The sequence below is a fragment of the Silurus meridionalis genome, chromosome 22 (genome assembly GCF_014805685.1).
Source record: "Silurus meridionalis isolate SWU-2019-XX chromosome 22, ASM1480568v1, whole genome shotgun sequence".
Taxonomy (NCBI): domain Eukaryota; kingdom Metazoa; phylum Chordata; class Actinopteri; order Siluriformes; family Siluridae; genus Silurus; species Silurus meridionalis.
In genome coordinates, this window is record NC_060905.1 from 19,868,597 (window position 1) to 19,891,871 (window position 23,275).

Sequence of the window (23,275 nt, forward strand, 5' to 3'; positions counted from 1 at the left end):
TAATATAACTGTATTATTATTATTATTATTATTATTATTATTATTATTATTATTATGTTACTGAATTGACCAGGAGCATTGAGTCAGCTAATATTGTAAATGAGGAGGTCTGGCGTTCAGCCGTAGTTCTAGTTCATCCAAAAGGTCTTCAGTGGGGTTGCTCTTTGCAGGACACTCGAGTTCTTCCACGCCAACCTTCACACCAACAACCATGATTTCATGGAGCTCGCTTTGTGAAAAGGAGGCTCGTACAGTTCTTGGGGAAATTGTAATATTCTTTCCAACGCTTCTGACTTTATGGTGATATTATGAGGAACAATTACATGTGTGTTTGATAATCAGGGGAACACAAACTTTTGGTTCTATTATACATATATCACGGTTCTTAAAAATATTCTTTAACGGAAAATGTGGAATTATTTTGTCAATAATTTAAATACGAAATACATTAATATTATATATATATATTATAAAATTAAATTAAAATTTGGAAAATGCAATGTTATTTATTTTTTAATTTTATTTATTTCCAATTCTAATACAACGAATATTACACACACATTTTGTATCTATTTGCACGACGAGCTTCGATTGATTTATTGATGCGCGTACCTCTCCCCACTATCACGTGCCCACGTAACCCAATCAAATGGCAGCCTGCCTTCCACTTGTTATTCGACAAAGGGGGATCTCGCCTTTAATGATTGCGTGTAATATTTTTTGTGAGATTGGTGGTGGATACCAGTTGGTTTGTTAGTGGGAATATAATCACCGCCATGTCCACATCAGGAGCTCTGGCAGGATACTATTCTTTCCTCGCGCCGGAGATCGAGGAATCCCATTTCTCCTCAAGCTCGGGGCTTCTTCAGCAGCCGAGGGTCTCATCTTTACCACCCGAGCGCGCAACCGGTATATTTCCTTCAAAACAGCCTGGATACGCAAATACAGGATGGGGCCACATCTCAGAGCAGAGGTTCAGTGGGGTAAAATCCGGGTATCTCTCTCAGACAGAGGCTCAGCCCGCGCAGAATGGAGACCCAACACAGTCGTGGCTCGTGGACACGGTTATGCCTCTAACTGAACTGGCGACGGTGCATCACCAATACCCCACCAAACTGGAGGTGCTCGGAACTAGTTACGGTGGGGTTTTCTCTAGTCCTCGTGCTGTTTCTGAGCAACCAATAAACGGTGCGTGTAACACGGACGCTTTTTCAATCCGGACAGATGAAGGAGACAAGAATGAGGAGAAGAAGGGAATCGATCCAAGTAAGATCAAGTGGTTATTATGTTCATTTACAAGGACGTTGGCGCGTAGACTTTATTTGATGTAGTAGTGTGTTGTAGGTCTTCTATTAGAGTCTCTTACCCTTGCTTCCTCTACTCTTCCCCCCACCCCAGACAACCCCGTGTCCAACTGGCTTCGCGCGAGCTCAACACGCAAAAAGCGCTGCCCGTACAGTAAACACCAAATCCTGGAACTGGAGAAAGAGTTCCTGTTTAATACGTACCTCACGCGCGAACGCAGGTACGAGGTCGCGCGGCTACTGAACCTCACTGAAAGACAGGTTAAAATCTGGTTCCAAAATCGCAGGATGAAGGTGAAGAAGCTGAAAAAAGACTGCACGAAAGACAATTAAAACGTTTGCACAAAACCCAATTCGATTTTTACGCAAAATTGAACAAGTGGTGTTTACATTCTATCTTCCTAATGTATATTTACGCCGTAGCTGTAAAGACATTCGAGTTATTTTTCTTTAGATTTTTAGTCTAATCGACCAAACTACTGGAAACCTCGAATTTGATTGTTATGTAGTGCTATATAATTTTTTTTTTATATTATGGGATTAGGGAAATTATAAGCGCTTTAGAGTTTATACTACAATGTTGTTAAGAACCTTAGTTTAGTGTCTTCAGTACCAAAATTTTAATAATAATAATAATAATAATAATAATAATAATATTTTCTAATTTTTTTTTATCAGTTTTGAGCCTTTAAAAAATAGGACTAATTTTTTTTTTTTATTATTATTATTTCTTTTGTAAATAAAGACAATGGAAAAGCTAAATCGCTTAGATATTCAGTACCAATGTAGTCAGCAAAAATACCTCACGGTCTTATGACTGTCTAGAATATTGTGTTGCTTATTTAAAACATGTGATTTGTATTTTATTTATTGAATAATAAAACTTTTCTTAAACAGGCGCTGACTACATATTAATTATTAGTATTATTATCATTATCAACAATGTCGGGTGTGTTACATTTTACAGTTTCCCCTCTGAGCAGGGGTATTTGAATTATATATTAGATCCTCACACATGTTCACACTTGCTGAGGAATTGTGTTTTCGGCTGTTTAGTTGAAGACGATTTAGCATACAGGACTATAGAAATAGTTTTGGCAGAAAAAAAAGTATTTCGCCATAAAAGACAATTACTGCAATAAATGTTTATTGGCTGCACATCGTGGATGCTTGTAGATTGTCTAAGCTAATACTCTCTACACAAACTAATGTTTATAATATGGAATTTTGCTTACACTACAATAATATATGTAAGTATTTTTTGGTATTTACTAAAGACTGCATGAGGTGCTTAGGGAACACAGATGGACGCAGGCTTCAAAGGTCTTATGAAGGACACTAGACTATTAACTGCATTCCGACTTTAATGGTTTTATGGCAGTCGAGGCACAATTAGGACGTTTTCAGAGTCCCAGTACCAATTTAGACTCTTTCTATCACCATTTCCCTTCTTCTGTGTGGCGGCACAAAGGCACCGGATATCATTTAGTTTTATTGGCTAAAACTGGCTGTTTGGTGTAAAACGTTGCTGAGAGGCTGCACAATATCAAGATGTACACGAGACAGCGTTTGGGGCTTTGTAATTGTTTACAGTCATGCAGAATTAAGCCACGCCCATCTGCAAATACTAGCTTGGTTCTTAACTGGACATTGTGGTTGGACAGAACGATATTTAACTAATCAAATGGTGGTGGATTAGTGGTTTAGATGTATGCATTATGATCTGACTTTAAAATCCCACCACCAAGCAGCCACTCCTGGGCCTTTGAGCAAGAAGACCCTTAACCCTAAACAGCCCAATTGTATAACAAGTTAATAAGGGCGTCTGCAAAAATGACGGGAATAGAAATATAATCTTATAAGCAGTCGTTAACAGCCCAGACAAAGTTAACTAAATAATGGTATAGATTTTAACAACACAAAGGTCTCGATATAATATGTGGCTAGTTTTTAAAACATTAAGAAATTCAATAATTAATTGCATCAATAATTAACATTCAGCATCTGTGGTTGCCGTGACCCTTGTAACATTTAGCAAATACAAAAATATAACAATACATATAAATATTCATTTTTCTTGAAATTCTCACTGTTTATAGACCGAGCGTTGGGTTTCATTCTGCACCACGAAATCAACACATGTACAAAAGCGAGTCAAAAAAGAGTACACCCTTGAAAATAAAAAGTGTATTGGATTGTAAATGTTAGTAATGTATAGTTTTCATTTTTTGCATATAATCATTTGCTTTTAATGCTGCAGTATTGTCCTCATAATGTATTTCAACTAGAAACGAATTGCTACAATGTCATGTTTGTAACGCATTTTGCACCTCCGTTTGTGTGTGTGTGTGTGTGTGTGTGTTTGTGTTGTAGAAAAGCTTGATTTTAAATATTTTCTAGCATGATTTATAGCAAAAAACGTGTAAAAACAGCCATTTTAAAATGCTGCTGATTGAGGTATGAATGTGTCTGGAGTTCCACTGAAAAACCAGAAAAACACAAATCCTCGTTCACTGGTTATTCAGAATGTCACGGAGTGGCCATGTGACTCCAGCAGCCCAATCCCTGTGGGGGTCTGTCGGCGTGGGCTGCAGCTATAAAGGAATCGTATATCACCATGCCTCGTAAAATCGACCTCAAAGATCCAGGAATTTCTGGCTCTGAATTTCACGTGGAATAAAAATCGAATTTATATAGTTAATATAATGAATTACCGTGGAATGGACATTTGGCTATTATACGGGCAGATTCGCGGAAGGACGCGTGGATCTGTCGCACTCAGATGGCAATGGTATCAAGTGTATCCTCAGAGAAGAACATCAGGTATGACTCCTGCTTTGCTGGAAAAGCTTAACTGACAGAAAGATCTCGTACCCTCAGGTCATGTTCTGTAGAGAACTGGAGCAATTATAGAGCTGATGTTTGTGCAATATTTTTTTTTACTTTGAAGCGTAATTGCTATCAATTATTATGTTCATATTTTGCAGAATTGTTGCATCATTTGTTTGCATTTAACCATCACGACCAAAAAAAAAAAAAAAAAACCCAATGATTTGAGGTTCGTGTGTGTGTTACATTCTTATCTATTTTTATCATTGTATAATCTATTATCATTATAATATAATATAGAATTGATCTAAAACAATGTTCTGAATAGTTATTATCGTTTCCACAAGCTAAAAAAATCCAAAATTATTATTTGTATTATTTAATTTTTTTTTTTACTTTTATTTTTATTTTTTGTGTTTTTTTAATTCTTCTGTTTTATACAGAAAACGGTTTAATTTAAAAACATTAAACATTCACTTACTTATATAATAATATAACTAGTGTATTATATTTGCTTGCCAATGTTTTTACTTCTAACCTTAACACATTCCTTAATTCTAGATCATGCGGGTCGTAAAAGTGATTCAATGTTATAGGTTTTTGTTTTTTGAGCTGTTACAGACAACGACCTTCTGGTGTCGCTGTGACACACAAAAAAAAAAACCCCGTACTACGTCCTTTACAAGTTGAAACACGTTTGTTTTACCTTTTGAATGACGTTTTTGAAGTCAAACGATTAAATGTAGTTTATTACAGTAACAAATGTATTCAGAAATATCTAAAAACACCGCCTAGTCCCCCTAAGCTACTGTATAATGAGTTTATAGCAGTATTGAGAGTCCACTTGGTGTTGCTGAACATATGACCATCCGATCAGAAGCTACTAAGCTACTAATTTCTACAATTTCTACAAACAACAAGGACACTGCAAGTAGTCATGCATTTAAAGATATATTTTTTATTTGCTTTTGTTGCTCTTTGTTAAAAAAATAGGCATGGCTCACTGAACATTCAATATAATACTCAGAATGAGCTAGCCTGAGATTTGCCTGTGTGAAATCTAAGAGGAAGGAGGTGCAAAGCCTGGAGTCAGGGGGGTTTGCCATGGTAACAACCATGTGATCCAAAGAACCGCTTTGTGAGACTGTGAGACCGTTTCCGACATAGAGGGTCATTGTCATGATTTAACAGGTGAAACAAAAAACACAAGTAAATAAATTAAGAGATTTACAACCAATAAAACCATTCAGTTTGTTGTCCTCAATGGAGGTCCGAGACTGTTTTTAATAAAACTCAATTTAGTGCTTTGGAAGTTTTAGCGATGTAAATGTATTTTAAGCGCATTGTTTAATGGATTTTTATTTTCAATGACAAGTAGCAACACATTCATTCTGGAACATAGATGCAATCATAGAATATATATTATAATTAGTTTTCATCATTATTTTTGACATCAGGTAGAAGCAGAATCAGAGTCAGAAAGAGCTTTATTGCAATGAGAAACATCTCCAGCTGCACAAAGTGGCCTCCAAATGAAGAGAACACTATCTAGAGGCAAGCCTGGACGAAGTGGGAAGAACCTCAGGAGCATGTCTAACTCGACTGATAAAAAGAGAGAGAGAGAGAGAGAGAGAGAGAGAGAGAGAGAGAGAAGAGGGGTGACAGGAAGAAAAGGATATGGATTATTATGTCTCCTTATTGTATGTCTCCTTATTACAGGGGTAATGTGCTCATATTTTTTAGATCTAGTGAGGACTCTTGCTGCTGCATTCTGAACTAACTGAAGCTTATTGATGCACTTACTCCAACACCCAGACAGTAAAGCGTTACAGTAGTCTAATCTAGAAGTAACAAAAGCATGAACTAGTTTTTCTGCATCCTGTAACGACATCATATTTCTAATTTTAGCAATATTTCTAAGGTGAAAGAAGGCGATTCTGGTGATATTATTCACGTGAGACTCAAAGGAAAGACTCGGGTCAATAATCACACCAAGGTCTTTGACAGCCGTACACGCTGAAACAGAAACACCATCCAGAGATGCTACGTAATCGGAAAGTTTACTTCTAGCTGCATGTGGTCCTAGTAAAAGTACTTCCGTCTTATCTGAGTTGAGCAGAAGAAAGATATCAAACATCTACTGTCTAATGTCCTTTACACACTTCTCAACATTGTTAAGCTGATCTCTCTCATCTGGCTTTGCTGAAATATACAGCTGTGTGTCATCAGCATAGCAATGGAAGCGAATCCCATGTTTATGTATGATTTAATCCAGAGGCAGCAGATATAAAGAGAAAAGCAGTGAGCCTAAGACAGATCCCTGCGGAACACCAAATTTTACCTCAGACAGTGTGAAGAACTAATCATTTACATCAACAAACTGATCAGTCAAATAAGACCTGAGCCAAGAGAGAGCTGTTCCCTTTATTCCAACAACGTTCTTAAGTCTAGCAAGCAGTATAGTGTGATCAATGGTGTCAAAAGCTGCACTAAGGTCGAGCAAAACAAGTAAGGAGACAAAACCCTGATCAGAGGCCAATAACAGGTCATTTACCACCTTAACTAGCGCCGTCTCTGTGCTATGATGAAATCTTGACTGAGTAGATGTGAGCAGAACTGCTGTGCTACAACATTTGTAGAATCTTGGAGATAAAGGGGAGGTTTGATATCGGTCTGTAGTTGGACAGCTGACATGGGTGAAGGTCAGGTTTCCTAATTAGGGGGTGGATAACTGCAGTTTGAAGGATTTAGGTACAAAACCAGTGCTAATGGAAGAGTTAATTATTTTTAAAACAGGTTTGATTACCTCTGGAATGATCTGTTTGAAGAAACTTGTAGGCAAGGGATTGAGAATGCAGGTTGATGATTTTGATGAGAAAATTAATTAAATTAATGTCAATCTTTTGAACAGAAGTAAAACTTTGTAATTGATTGTCTGCTATAATGACACTGCTGTCTACAGGGTTATTTATAAAATAATTTGGATTTATATTAACCGTCTGGATTTCTTGCCTGATGTTTTCAATTTTATTATTAAAAAAGTTGATGAAATCATTACTACCTATTGATGGTGTGCATGTTAGCGCAGTGCTTTTATTCCCTGTTCATTTTGCTACCGTGCTGAATAAAAATCTAGGATTATGCTTGTTATTTTCTATGAGGGTGGAGAAATATGCTGATCTGGCAGCGCTAAGAGATTTCCTATAATTTAGGAGGCTCTCCTTCCATGCTATTTGAAATACTGTTAATTTTGTTTGACACCATTTACGTTCGAATTTCCGAGTGTTCTGTTTTAAGGTGCGCGTATGATCATTATACCACTGTGCTAATTTTTTCTCCCTGATCATTTTGGTCTTAAGTGAAGCTACATCATCTAGAGTGTAAAAAAAGGAATACAAAAGTGTTATTGCACATTTTTTTATGAAGTAAGATAAATAAAGAGTAATATTGCACAGAAGGTACAGAAGTGGTATTGCACATATCTTTATTTTTATTGAACAATGGGAATAGAATTTAAGTGTTCATTATTTAGATTGCCTGGGGGAAGAAACTTTTGTTGTGCCTGGCTGTCCTGGTAGTTGGTGTTTATCGAAGTACTGAGTAGAACTGTGTGAGAAGCTCCTGTGGCAGATTGAATTTCCTCAGCGGCAAAGGAAGTACATCCTCTGTTGGGCTTTTTTAACAATGGAGTCAATGTTATTGTCCCAATCAATACTCAGTAGTGCCCAGGAACCTGAATGCTGCCACAGTGCTGTCTTCTGAAATACACACTCATCTTCACTGATTGAAGCGTGTTGAGCTCCAGGTTGTTATGACTGCACCAGGCAGCCAGCTACTCAACCTCAATCTATATGCAGATTCATCACAGTCTTTGATGAGGATGATGTGGTGTCATCTGCAAACTTCAGGAGCTTGACAGAGAGGTCTTTATAGATGCAGTCATTGGTGTACAGGGAGAAGAGCAGTAGGGTGGGAGCAGTGGAGGGCACCAGTGCTGATAGTATGGCTGTTTGACATGTATTTCCCCAGTCTCACTAGCTGTTAGAAAGCTGGTGATCCACTGACAGGTAGAGCTAAGAACCGAGAGTTGGGTTAGTTTGATCTAAAAGAGTGTTTTGAAGGCCGAACTTAAGTCCACAAACAGATCCACGCATAAGTCCACGATTTGTCCAGATGTTGCAGGATCACATGTTCACCGCATCATCCACAGACCTGTTTCTCGCTAAGCAAACTGCATGGGGTCCAGCAAAGGTCCGGTGATGTCCTTCAGATAAGCCAACACCAGTCTCTCAAAGACTCAATGACCACAAATGTTAGGGCAACAGGTTTGCAGTCATTAAATCCAGTGATTTTTGTTTTTTTAGCATTGGGGATGATGTTGGAACGTTTAAAGCAGGCAAGCACTTCACACAGTTCCAATTGGACATTACCTACATCATTAAAATATTTATGGAAGATGTTATTTTTTTCTTTTGTTTTAACATCTCTCCTCTCATCCAAAAAACAAACTCATTCATCTTCAGTTTGCCTGACACTTCTGGAACTTCAAATGGGTTCTAAAGTCAGATGAAACCAAAATCTAGCATTTTAACAATAAAATCGATTGATTTGTTGCTTACAAAATTCAGAGATTTGTTTTTCATGTGGATATATTGTTAGGATACATGGCAGCTTGGACTCTATTAAACAACAACAGATTTTAAAGGAACACCTGACTGCCTATGCCAGAAAGATTAAATTGTGCAGTGGCAGGATCTTTCAGGAGAACAATGATCAAACACATCAGAATGAACACAAAAATGGTTTACAATTTTTTTTAAATCAAGTTTCACGTTATAATGAGCTTAAGAGGTGAGAACACCGGTTCTGACTTTTGGACAGTTCGGACAATTTTTCATAGCCTCAAATTTAGCAAAGGTACCAATATATAATATACAATATTTGTGTATAGGTCACTATACAAAACTAATTACAATGCAGCTCCCTAGTGGTAGAGAACCAGAACTGCAACTCTGGGGATGGTTGGCACATATGGCATGGAATCATTTCCATTTTTTTTTGTTCCTTATCACTACAATATTCATCAACATGCTTTATGTGGAAAAAAGTCCCATAACATCCATTTGTTGTTTTTAGGGAGGCTGAACTATAAAAGAAAAGTGTTAGCTGTCACACACTGTTGGATTATCTTATTAACGCAAATACTTTTTTTCTGTTCATCAAAGCTTCGCTCTTTTTGTGTCCAGTACAGACACAAATTCTCTTTTCCTTAATGAACGAGAAGTTAAAATGCATTAGCTTGACAAAGAAACTTTTACAGTTTGAATATAGAGTATATAAAAAAAATCAATCCTAGACTGCAGGATGTTCTACAGTATAGACACATCTGCTTAATTACTACTTTTTACAACAAAAACATGTTTTATGAAATCAGATATTAAGATGATGTAGTCCAAGTGTAGTCCATGTACAGGTCTAGATGAGCGTACCAGCCCTGACTATGAAAAAGTAGTGGATGCTTCCCATTACTTCTGAATAATGAAGACTAAATAGTTATTTTTACACTGAGCTCTCACACTAACTTTTTATTTGTGTTAATGTAAATTATGTTGGGCCAAATTTCATACACACACACACAATGTTCACAAAGTTCACAATGTGAAATGCTAATCGCCAGAGAAAGGTCTTTAGCTCATAATAAGTATAATAAGGTTGCACAGCAACAGCAATTATTTTCTACCTCCATGTCATTAACCTTAGCGTGACCTTGGCACAGCTTTGACTCGGCGATTTCTTCTTCTGATCGAAGGGTGGCGCACGATTACAATTTTAAACCCATCACCATTGTGGAACTGAATTGTTATTGCAGAAGATTTTCTTTTGGTGCAGATACCAATGGGGTTAATATGCATATAGTTATCTGGGAGTGTTAATTTTTTATATTTAAAAAGAATTCGGTTATTTTTTGCTTTTTTTAACACAGTTTTTTCCCAAATTGGAAAATCCCAAGGACAGTTAACACTCACTTCCAGACACTTTATCCGAAACCTTACTTGAATTATGGCGACATATTTGCATGGCGAGTATGTGCCTGCCCTGAGACTAAACACACACAATTCATTTCTAACAATTTATGACTATAATTACTGCCCCCCTGTGTTGAGTTAAAATTTATAGTAAAGATCTAAAGAAACCCTATCTCATACTGTAAATGGCACTTGACGGGTTTTTCCATTCGAATTTGTTGGAGAAATTTTAGTTTTTCAATAAAATGGGTCACTATATGAAATATCATATATCATATTTTTCACTGGGAAGTAGTGTCTGAGTTGCTACTACGATGATAAGTATTGTTTTTTTTTCATCTCATACTATAACAATGTCTTTCAGAAATATCCGATTTGAAAGATATACAAATCCAAAATTTGGAATTACGCTATTAAAATACAGAAATACTCACTTAAGTTCAACAGGTTGGAACTTTCCATTTTTTGGTTCCATTCTTTCTTAGTAGCTCATTTGATTTTTCCATCAGCAACAATAAAAATATTTTGAAACATGTTTCATGGCACTGCTCCAAGAAATGAATAATAGGGCATTTAGTTCCTTCAGTTATCCAGGCCGCATGAACTCACTGCCCATAAAAGAGTCACGTGATGGCCATTAAAGTGGGTTTATGGTTTTGGGGAGTTGACAGTATATAGCATTTAACAGCACTGACTCGGTTTCTTGTACCTCTTCATGTAGAGGGTAGAGAAGGAAATTCAGTGCTGCTTGGAAGTAAGTGGAAACTCGCCAAATGGATTCGTTTTGCAGGAAATAGTGGTGAGTTTTTATCTACTGTGTTAATGGTTTGAACGGTTAGTTACATCTTGTGCGCGTCCATAATCCATAACTTTTTCAATAAGTTCTATACCATACGCGTTCAGAAAACAGCGTGTAATTTATTAACGCTCATAACATGTCCATAAGACAATTACAAGGATTAAAAATGTGTGCAAAAAATACAGTCTTCTATCTTCTATAAGTTTACATTCATTTAAAAGAGAAACGTCATACTCAATATAGACTTCAGGCAGAGCTAAAAGTGAGAAGTTTCTTGAAATTATCTCTGAGATTTTTTTGGAGAGCGAAATATAATTTTAGTTTTATAAGATTCTTTGCCAGAAGCAAACCCTCCCCGTACTTTGCACTGATCATGTTCACTGTTTTTGGGCTTTGTGTTACATGAAATTCAAATGGATAAAAAATATCTAAGTATGATCTGATCCGCTGTTTAGCGGTTCCTGTTTGGGTGGTTGGCCATATTTTTTGGATGGAATTTTAAATTACACTTGATATCTCTATATAAGAATTCAGTCTGAAACAATACTTGTAGCCCATTGAGAAATTTAACTATACACGCTTTTTTTTTTAAAACAAAAAACGGTTTTATGTCCTAAAAGTGTTGATCAAGGAAGTTCTCAATGAGCGTTCCAAATGTAGAAATGTGCAACTCCTATTAATTACGAAAGGGTCTCATTTAAGTATCTCATCTACTTTTCCCTGGAACGAGGGGTGGGGATTTTAGCGATGAGGGGACGAGCAGGGACAATATGGCACAGACAGAAGAGAAATTGGAGGGGAAAATGTCTTCTCACCCGTTTTTGGTTCATCATGAGGTCACCAGTGGCAGGAAGATGAATGTACACAGGCCCTGAACGACCAGCAGAGCTCCAAGTTCAGTGTCATTCTCATTGTGCGATCGAGAGCTCAATAAAGACCAAACAGATTCATAAAACGTATGTTTATAAAATGCAACAAACAAACGAAAATGTAAATTTTAAAAATCAACATAGAATCCGAACATAAGGGTTTTACTGGAAATATTATTATTCTAAAAGCATGCAAACGCACCTTTAAGCTTGAGAACAAAAAAAGGCGAAATAATGAACAAATTCCAGTTTATAATTAAGGACAATTTATTAATTTTTTTTTTTCGTGATGTGCTTTGTGCTTGAGATGCACAGGGTTATATTAATATTCAATAAACTGCGATAATATTTATTTCATTAATACAATTATTTGCATTTTTCTGCCTCACTGAACTCAAGCAGCACTTAGATAACAATACAATAGATAGATAGATAGATAGATAGATAGATAGATAGATAGATAGATAGATAGATAGATAGATAGATAGATAGATAGATATCTTTACATATATTATACATTTTCTCATGTATATATATTTAATATATATACAATATTACTTACTTAATATATATACAGTGAATAAATATAAAGGCAACATTAGTAAAGAGAGGTGTCAAGTAAATAGATAAAGTAAATGGTTATAAGTTTATGGCAGTGAAAAATGTGCAGACACTGTTATAAAGGTACCACAAGTAAAAGGTTATAAGGCTTTGGCATTGAAGAATGTGCAAGCTGAATAAACCAATACACTATATATATATATATATATATATATATATATATATATATATATATATATATATATATATATGAAGGTAAAATATTAGACAAAATATACAGTAAGTTTTATATATATATATACATAAATAAAATAGTAGTGCAAATGGATAAAAAATACAGTATGTAATATGTACATTGTGTGTATATTGTACAGAAGTTATATACAGTGTGTATACAGTGATCTAACGGTGTAGTGTAGAGTTCAGTAGTGTGATGGTGGATGGAAAAAAGCTGTCCCTAAACCTGCTGGGTTCTGGTGCGGATGTTCCTGTATCTCCTTCTTGATGGAATGAGGTTAAACAGTTTGTAACTGGGAGTTAATGATGTTGTGAGCTCTACACAGATATCTGCTGTGGTGAAGGTGTTCAATGGCAGGTGGTTGGTTGCCAGTGATGCGTTGGGCTGTTTGGACCAGCCTTTAGAATCCCTTAAAAAAATAATTATTTGTAATGAATCTTTCATTGAACTGATTTCCCATCCTGCTTTATGTATTATATTACTGTAGTTAGCTGTAAAATAGTAATACCAATATGGCGTCTTTTGCTGCTTGATAACGGAGCGACTTGCTTGTGTCAGATTTGTAAATCAGCTCAGTTCATTTGACCACATAATTAAACTCCTGTAACTGCTATAATATGTGCGTTTTGCACGCAGGATACACACTTGGTTGTTTTTTGTGTGAATGCCACATTATACAGATTCGATTATAGAATTCAGCTACAATCGCTAGTAGTGTAAAAAATAAAATAAAATAAAAAAGATTTTAAAAAAGATTAAAAAAAACACTTTCTCAGAATTTAAATTAATTAACCACGAAAAAGTAAAGAAGATAAATTTCGTTTTAATCACGTTTTAGTAAACAATATAACCATAATATTAGACCATTCTCTGATAATAAAAAAATAATACTTGAAAGTAAATCGTTTGTAAACCTTAACTGTTTTTTTTTTATTCATTTAAAGAGCAAGGTTTATTCAGTCAATAAATGCATTCGGCTTTTCGATTGCAGAGATATAAAACGAGCTTTTAATTGATAATTCAAGGACCGAGCACAGTGACACAGAAAAGCGCGAGGACAGTGTAGTTATGCGACCGTTTTCTGCCCTGCATCTGTTTTTATCCTGCTGGAGATGCGATCAGCAGAACATCTCTGTTGTATTTGCTTCTTTATTGAACGCAAACCCTGTTTTTTGTTTCATCTATCCACGGACAGACGTGTTTTTTGTGTGTCATTGAGTGAGTGAACTGCGTTTCTTTGTGTGAACGAGAGCAGAGAAAGGTGAAAGCTGGTTTGGATCTGAGGTCAAAAGTTCATTGCAGAAAACATCGCCTTCCCCAAATAATCACGAAGTTTGAGGAGTCTCCTTCCTCTGCCATCATTTTTCAAGTGTCGGGGTTTATTGAATTGTGCATGATGAGCAAACAACAAACAGTTGTGCATTTTAATGAACTGTATCCAAAAAAATAAGAATACGCATATTAGGTCAGATTAAAATTGAATGAATGTGTTGATCACTATTAATGATCACAATTTAAAACCACCAATCAGCTTTCGTGAAGGCTGCAGTATTCAACCCAATTCGTGAGATTTTATTTATTTGATTTGTTTCTTACTGGTGCACGAGAACCTTTTAGAAAAGACGATCTATAATACCAGTATACCTCTCTATAATTCTAATCATAAACATATTACCAACATACCAAAATATTGTTTAAAATCACATGACAATAGTGAAAATTTACGTATTTATTAACCGGCAAAAAACAACATAAATGCTTATGTTTTTTTGTCTTTCGGAAATAAAATAATGATTCATTCTGATATATTTTTTACAATATCGAATAATTCAAAATGATTTCATATGGAGATTAATAACACTGTCAATCCCGAATGTGTTTTTAATAATCACAAACATTTGATTTGAAAATCATGTGAACACTGTCGCCGTACAACAGATTCACAAACAACGGAATATTAAACCTCATTATTTTAAATAATAAAAAACTACAAAATTTAAAGTATACCTAGAATATCTTATACTAGCTGCATGTATAAACTTATTCATTTGCCAAACTCATTAGCGACCAGGTATTGATTTAGATCACTCAGTAAAATACAGCATGAACGTCCACCCGCTCTGCTGTCAAATAACCGGAAGCGCTGGCTGATGAGTGAAATTGATTTGTTCAATATTGTTTGATTAAAAGGTCTATATCTTTTGTTTTAGAAAATTTAGAACATAAAGAAGAAGTTTGCATTCGGCCGCATTTGCATGAGAACGCATTTTGAAACATTGCAATTACATTTCGATTACGACTTAAAAAAAAAACTCTACAGTTAATCATTGCATACTATATTTAAGAATTACATTGTCAAAAAAATGTGTTGGGGAGATTCTACAGAATACACCAATCCTGTCTCTTTTTTAAAAAACCCAGACAATGGACATTTGCACGCGCCCAAACAGGATGCGAGTTACTGTCCAGTACTGACCACAGCGAGTTAAATATCATATGGAGAAGACTTTTAATTAGTCTGATTGCTCGTGCTGTAAAAGAAATCAACGCACAATAACAGACAAAACAGTAAAACAATCAAGTCATCATTCTGCAGGAGAAAAGTTGTTTTATTTCAAATAAACAATACAGTGTTTATCTAGAATATTGTTAGCTTGATTTTGAATATGGAGGTGTAGATGAGGGATATATTTACAGATAAACACGGAGATAAATATCTCCATCTGGACAGATTGGCAGATCCCAGGGCTCTGACCTCGAGCAGGGAGAGCGTTTACATTTTTATATGTCCAGATTTTAACCTTGTATAAAACATTTCAGATCATTAGAAAGCAATAATAAATAGAATGTATAGAATGAAGAAAACCAAACAAACGAATAAATGAAGGAAACTTGTAAACAGTTCACTCAGTACAGCATAACCAGAGAAATATTTATAGAATAGCATAATATAAAGAAGCCAAATCTGAAAATGTACATACTCAACGATTAGTAATGTAATAAAGATCTCGTGTATTTAATTTGAATACTGTAAACCATTGTTTTGGTCAACACAAAACAGCATTTCACTTTCTTTGTTCGATTGAATGCATATTTTATATTCATTTCCCCCATCTTCATTATGCGATAAAAAAACTTTTTTTTTTTGAATCCTGATATTAAATATCTCCTGCAGTAGTTCCATTTGGAGAAGTAATTCCGACCTCGGGGTTGAAAGCTGGGTCACTGCGTCTAACTAATATGAAAATGGCTTTTATTTCAGAGATCACGCCGTGTTATTTAACAAAGACTGTCAGTGAGAAAGATTAATCAGACACAAAATGGAAATTGGGTCATGGAGGGGTCAGGCCAGAAGTTGGTGGTGATTAGCTCCACATTTCGGAGTGCTGCACACGGTGGGGTCCAGTGATCTTCCAAGAATCCACGCAGGTGGAACAGTTACGCAGACTTTAATAGGGTTCAACTTTATGCATTCTGTATAATTTTATTTAAAGACAATCAACAGATGAAAAAACATACTGAAAAGCTACAATAAAACAATCATCATGAAATCCATTGTAATTAACAAACAACAGCAAACAGATGTTGGGAATGCCTGGCACCAATATTGGTGCCATTGCTTGTGCTTATTCATCTTCTCGACGTTCTATTACTTAACATTCATCACGTGATTGTGGGTTTTTTTTTGAAAAACGTCAAAAAATGACCTCAATACAGTCCAAGCAAAGCAAAAGTATCAGTTATTTTAAAGAAATGACGACGAAATATAATTCTGCATCTTTAAACGATGAGCTCAAAATGTAAACCGGAAGAAAGTGTTCATAAGTCTGTAATTAAGGGTCGAAATGGTGTTTGTTATGGAGGATGGAGGATGATATATGAATACACCATGTTTCTCTGTTGAGTTCAAAATCAACCTTTAGAGGTCTTGTTTATTCAAAGGACCGTTAGACCCCCGGATGCACTCTAGTGCAGGTGTTTGCTGGTGTAAATACCTTCATATTTATTCAGTATTGTTCCATTAGTTTTATTCACAGATTACAGTTGATCAGATTTTTATTTTATTTTTTAATTTGAATTAATTTAGAACAAATAATGTTTTAACCCTATTATCAATTCCTCATTGGAGAAACTAGAAATAACCAAAGCATCCTCTTTTATGAGTTATTTGTTTTTGGGATATTTATGAACACAATTCTTGAATTTCTAGAAGAAAAAAAAAGGTCCGTCCGTCAAATTGGCGTTGTGCTCAGTCTTAGCTTGCTATTGGTGCTTGTTTACCCGGCACCCACGGAACACTATGATTGGTCATTTATATCACGTGACTAGACAAGTTCGTACATTTGACAGAGAGAGTAGGTTTTTTTTTAACGAGATCAGGAAAAAGACAGTGCGATTAAAAATAGAATTGTTGCCCTTCCCAAATTAATGACCATGAGTTCCTACTTGATCAATTCGAACTACATCGAACCCTCTTTCCCGCCCTGCGAAGAATATGAAGACAACAGCTACATCTCCGTCTCATCCGACTACTACGAGCAACCGAAAGAACCAGGATTCTCCCACCACGAAGGGGCAACATACCAGCGCTCCAGCTACCAAGACCCGACCTATGATTATGGAAACGTTGCAACTAACAGCATCGTCGATTTCAATGATCGGCTTCCAATCCAACCAAGGTCTGTTCAACAAAACCATGAATCCCACCTGAGCACCGAGGACTGCACAACGACGGCGAGTTCCATACTCGCCCCTGAAGCTCATCCCGACCCCCAGAAGGGAAAGGTGCCGGTAGTGTATCCGTGGATGAAAAAAGTTCACGTTAACTCGAGTAAGTACAAGCCGGGGTCAATAAAACAGCAGTAATTAATTTGAAGTTGCTCGTCGGAACACATTAATTGCAACACCTAAGTAGCATGTTTGACCCTTAACGGGGAGATTTACTGCTCCGGACGCTCGTAAATTTAATCTCTTATTGTTTCTACCCTGCAAAGACCCCCCGTGGTTTATACGTGGTATTTTGTTAATAATTATCCCACCTTTAGGTCCTCAAATTCGACACATCTGGCTTACTTATAAGTACATTATAAAAATAAAAAAACACGTGATCAAATCCAGCCACAAAAACACACATCTATACAAAGATGTTCATATAAGAAGACCTCGTGTACACCCTTGTTGTTTGTTTGTTTGTTTAGTGACCGCTAACTACGCTGGAGGAGTGCCTAAGAGGTCTCGCACCGCCTACACACGCCAGCAAGCTCTCGAGCTCGAGAAGGAGTTTCACTTCAACCGGTACCTGACCCGCCGACGGCGCGTGGAGATAGCACACACCATGTGTCTGTCTGAGCGACAGGTCAAAATCTGGTTCCAGAACCGACGCATGAAGTGGAAGAAGGACCACAAACTGCCCAACACGAAGATCCGTTCTAGCAGCTCATCTTCCTCCAGCCATCAAGTGAAAACAGACGCGGACCAGCAACAGCAGACATTACTGCCCACTCCATGTTCGTTAAGTCTTTAGTGGTGGGCGACAGAATCCAGAGCAGTATTCGGACTAACATCAGTGTTACTTTCTATTTAATATTGAAGGAGAGGGGGGGTGTTGAAATTTGCCTCCCCCCATTCACATTGATACATTTGACACCTCTGTTTACAGATGTTTTGAACTGGAGAATCCACCCATCTAACGGGTAGACCCCTTTGATTTTTTTCTTTTCTAGAATAATGAATGAGCTTAAGCAATGGATGTTAGATCATGTCCGCCATTATAAACAGGGAAGTCTAAATCTTTCATTTGGACCAAGAGTTCTCCTCGTGGAGATGGCGCGTGCAGAAAAGAAAGCACACAAAAACATAGGAATAATCTCATTCTAAAAACACAATGCGTCCAAGTAGTGTTTGTTAGTCGTGTGTGTGTGTCTTTGTGTGTGTATTGTGTTTGTCATCCAAGCTGTGAATAATCGTGTAGTGGATTCTAATGCAATGCTGTAGCATTTAAAGTGACTGTATTATGAAATGAATAAATGCGTTTATTGTCAGTCATTCGTATATTTATTCTAGACAGACTCCATAATCCAATGCGGTTAAAACGCGTCGTTTATAAACTTTACTACAGTAACAATTTCACATTCAAGAGCTGATTTTATTTTTTACTATTTACTGTGATTGGCTTTCTAATAGAACTAACACAATTCATTTCTGATTTCCGCTATTTTCCCAAAAAACAAATCCCAAATTTATTTTAATTTGGTGCGATATTTAACTCCTGTAGTGATGTACACAAAATCTTGTTATAAATATAATGCACTCTGCCGCAGGTTCATTTATTCAGTGCCGGCAAATTTGCATAAAATATAATGAAAAATAATGCCGCAATATAAAGCAATTATGATCATGAGAGTTATACAACATCTGGAGCCAGTGTCTCTAAAAAGAAATGATAAGAAGTCTTTTTTAATGTTTTAGTAATCTTACTTCTATACGTAGCATTATTAATCTTTTTTTTAGTAACTGTTTTTGCATAAATTAAATGTAAAAAAAATATTAAGGGCTTAAAGAAAGAATGGTTTGTAATATCTGACAGTATACAGTAGATCAGATTGAACAAAATATATTGCATATAGTTTTGAAAAAGATTTTCGTCACCTCAGAAATCTCACCAAGACGTGTTTTTTTATTACTTATAAAAAAACGTAATGTTTTCACTTAATTGATGTGTTTTGAGTGCGTTTATTGAGGGTTATATATGCGATCAAATGCTGGAAGTAGGAAATCAAAATGAAGCTGTATGAATTATTAACTTTTTGAAAGATTAACACGAAAATAATCACACTAGGTTATAAAACAAAAAGTTAAGAAATTAAAACAATTTCAGAAACAGCACGCAAAATCAACCAGTTCTAAAAATCGATGTTCTAACACCTTCTATACACTTTCTATTTAGAATGAATAGTTAACATGTTCAGAACAAATGGTTTTTTGTTTTACTATTAATATCAAGTTGTTGTTTTATAAGGAAATTATTTTCAAGCCCACCCAATCTTCCCCTCTCCGTCCATCCACTATTATAATTCATTTATAATCACTCATGAAAATGTTTATTGTAACAACGGACCTCCAAAAGCACCTTTTCATCGCGGCAAAAAAAAACAAAAAAAAAAGAATGACCCGGTTTCAGGCGGTACCTGCCAAACAGTTTTGAGTTCACGGAAAGGACACAGGGTAGCGGTCCAATCATCGATGTGCAACATTGTTCACGACCCCTGACCTATGGCCTTTCTTTCTCTCAGGGGCCCTTCTTGCAGTTTTTTATTTGGACGCGTGGGGCAGTAGTGAAACTTGAATATAATCTTAGAATAAATTAATGCAGTATAAAACAACAAACAACAAAAACAAACTAAATAAAGCTCAATTTGCTTGCATAAAATTTTGTTTATGGTACATGGAAGAGAAAATATTACATATACGTCAATAAAGCAAGGTCATATTTAATGAAAGAGTCAGTAACCCATATAGAAGTCGTCCAGAGAAGCGAAGACATCCCAGGTGTGTAGATCTGCTAATCCTCTGGGATTGTTTCATTATGGAACATTATGAACATTATGTACATTATGGAAAATTCTCAATGCCAAATACATTTGCAAATTGGAGTCAAAAATGTAAAAAATAATATCGTCAATCTTTAGTTTTGGTGCTATAAAATGAGACGAGGCACAACCACATTTTCAAAGTAGGTTTAATCGGCTTCAAAAACCTGCAGATTATGTTAACTATCCATATCATTCGCTCATATCGTGTTCACATAACTCATACGGACATTTACACATGGTGTTTTCCTGCCTTGATGTTGTGTGATTCAGTTTCCAATGTTTATCTACTGAAAGAAACATTTCCACCCCCAGAAGCTTCTAATGTGTGTGAACTATTGGCAGAATTTTGTGCAATCAGACAATAAGAGAAAATTGTTTTTGCATATTTTTCTTTAAATACTGTCTGATTGTCACAGATACAGTATAAAATCCACAGAGCTGCAGCTGCAAACGCTCAGAACGGGTTATGCCTTCTGACCTGACGAGGCCTGGACTCCGCAAGACCTCTTAATGTGTGCTGTGGTATCTAGCACGGATACATTAGCACCACCTCAAACTACTGTAAACTTTAAAGTGGTGCCATCATGCATTGGACTTGTTTTGGCATGATATCTGGGCGATTTGGAGACTGTTTTCCTGCTAAAAGAGCAACTGGAATTCTTTCTCCAACTGGAATGTTTAGGTTAGTGTTTCATGTTAAAGTAACATTCACATGAGGACCCAAGATTTTCTAGCAGAACATTACTCAGAGACAGTTCATCTTCTTGCCATATCCTGGTGCCATCTCTTCCCCAGGTAAGCCACACTCACATACCCAGATGTTCACATGGTGGAAAACACCAATGATCAGACAAGGCCATTTACTCCATGGTCCAGATTTGATGCTCTTGTGTTCATTGTAGGAGCTTTGTGTTGTTTAAGAGGGTCAGCCGTTTTTCCACAGTGTTTTTTTTTTAAACACATGCATGTTCCTTTTGTTTCTAGGCAAACAGATTTTTCTTGTTTGTAACAGAAAAACTTGTATGAAGGACAACAGGAGAGAGGATGTTAGTAGACTGCCTCGCCCCCACAATCACACATTGAGGTGGAAGCTTAATGGTTTGTGGTTGTTTTGGAGTAGGAATTGTTGGAGACTTATTCCTCAAAGGTGAAAGGAATCCTGACTCAACATGGCAACCATTCCAAACTTCAACACCATGCAATTCATGGTGGAACCGACTTCAAAAACATGTCATCTGGAGTGATATTTATCATGGAACCGCCTGCCCAGTCACCACATCTAAATCCTACTGAACTGCTCTGGGATGAACTGGATCGCAAGAAAGGAATCGCCAAGTAGCGAAGAACATCTTTGGCAAGTGTATCGCAATTTTGTTTAATCTCCACCTCGCACTTTGAGATTTTGAGACCATCGATTTTTTTTAGCAAACGTGGATCTACTGATTATTCCCAAGATTAATCGAGTAATCAGAGAAGAAGTAGTTTTCTTTATTAAAGAGCAATACAAGTCTCTGAAAAAAAAGGAAAAAAAGGTCATTTGTTTCCTTCTTAGGAAAATTTGCATTTTTATTGCTGAAATTGCATACAAAAATATCTGTGAAAAACTAAACCTGTTTAGTGCATTTAAATGACATCTTACATCTAAATACAAAAATATAAATATAAATGCATTTCAGATTACTCTGAAGAAAACAGTAAATGCACTTTTGTTTTATTTATGTTTTTGTTTAAAATAATAGTCTTTTTCTTTGACTCAGGTCAAACTATGGCATCCAGTGGAAGCCATAGTTTAATGCCATGCAGTTCTATTGATTGTAGCTCATTTTTAATGTATAAAGCTTTCTGGCACTACAGAGGGGGTGACCCATCGGAATTGCGATAAATAAAGTCGGAATTGCGAGAAATGAAGTCAGAATTGCCGAGAAAAAAGGCATAATTGCAAGAAAAGAATAACTAGGCAAACTTTTTATTGAATGTGGCGGAAACAGGCTTCTATATAAATCTTCTCTTCACCTTTCACAGTTTTTTTCCCGTTCTAACATTTTTCATTCTGCAGCATCTTCTGTGTTCCCTGTCCAGAGCACTCCAGAGTTCAGTGGGTGGTGCGTCAGTAATAACGGTCCGTGGGAAAGGCAGTGCTCCATGTGTAGTTGAATGGACTAAATGAAGCATGTTATTTCGACTCAATTAATTTTTGTAATCGAATTTCTAATCAAGTTACTCAAGAAATCGTTACACCCCTAATTAAAAAACCATGCCAGGGGTATAACAAAGAAAGGCTACTCACATTAGACCAGAAATATGATTTGTTTTGTGCATGCATAAAACGTTAAAGCACTAGCGCTAGAGAAAATGGCTAGCGTTATAGATTCTTTATCATTTTATCTCCAGCTTCAAGAATTTCTCTCAAAAGGAGAAAACCCTGACAATTCCACATATGAAGGATGGGAGGAATGAAGACATGCTGAAATATTTACCACAGCTAAGTAGATCATATCTTTAGAAAATTACATATTAAATGTAAAACACACACACATTTTGATTTGTGCCAGTTTAATCAATATGATAAAAAGTGTTATTGCATTAATTTAATTTATTCTATTTTATTTTTGATACAATATTATAAATATTACTTTAGGCATCTAAACTGTTCAAATGTTAATTATAACAAATAATAATAATAATAATAATAATAATAATAATAATAATAATAATAATAACTGCGTTAAATATATATATATATATATATATATATATATATATATATATATATATATATATATATATATATATATATATATAGTTAACGCAGTTATTATTACTAATTTGTTTCACTGATTTTCCCGGTCTCTCACAAATAGACCAAAAAACTTATAGGGAATTGTTGATAACGTTTATGTTGAAATAATGAAATTATTATGAAATTGTATTATTATTAAAAATAGAATGATTAATTATAAAATGAGTTAAAATGTTAATAGAGTACAGTAATGTATAAATAAAATAGCATTTTTCCTTATAGATAATCACAACAGCATTTTGTTTATGATTTGCACA

The 23,275-nt window shown here is 35.7% G+C and overlaps 2 protein-coding genes across 2 annotated transcripts; both read left to right on the forward strand.

Annotated features, from left to right (window-relative positions):
• Positions 1-641: 641 nt before the first annotated feature.
• On the forward strand, positions 642-22,848 carry hoxa9a (homeobox A9a). The gene is made up of 3 exons (XM_046835246.1): positions 642-1,266; positions 1,399-1,525; positions 22,610-22,848. Exons 1-3 carry the CDS (start codon positions 777-779, stop codon positions 22,719-22,721), a joined length of 729 nt encoding a protein of 242 aa, XP_046691202.1. The 5' UTR covers positions 642-776; the 3' UTR covers positions 22,722-22,848.
• Positions 12,840-18,667, forward strand: hoxa4a (homeobox A4a). Its single transcript, XM_046835245.1, has 2 exons — positions 12,840-17,457; positions 17,825-18,667. The coding sequence occupies exons 1-2, from the start codon at positions 17,055-17,057 to the stop codon at positions 18,148-18,150; spliced, it is 729 nt and encodes a 242-aa protein (XP_046691201.1). The 5' UTR covers positions 12,840-17,054; the 3' UTR covers positions 18,151-18,667.
• Positions 22,849-23,275: the final 427 nt, after the last annotated feature.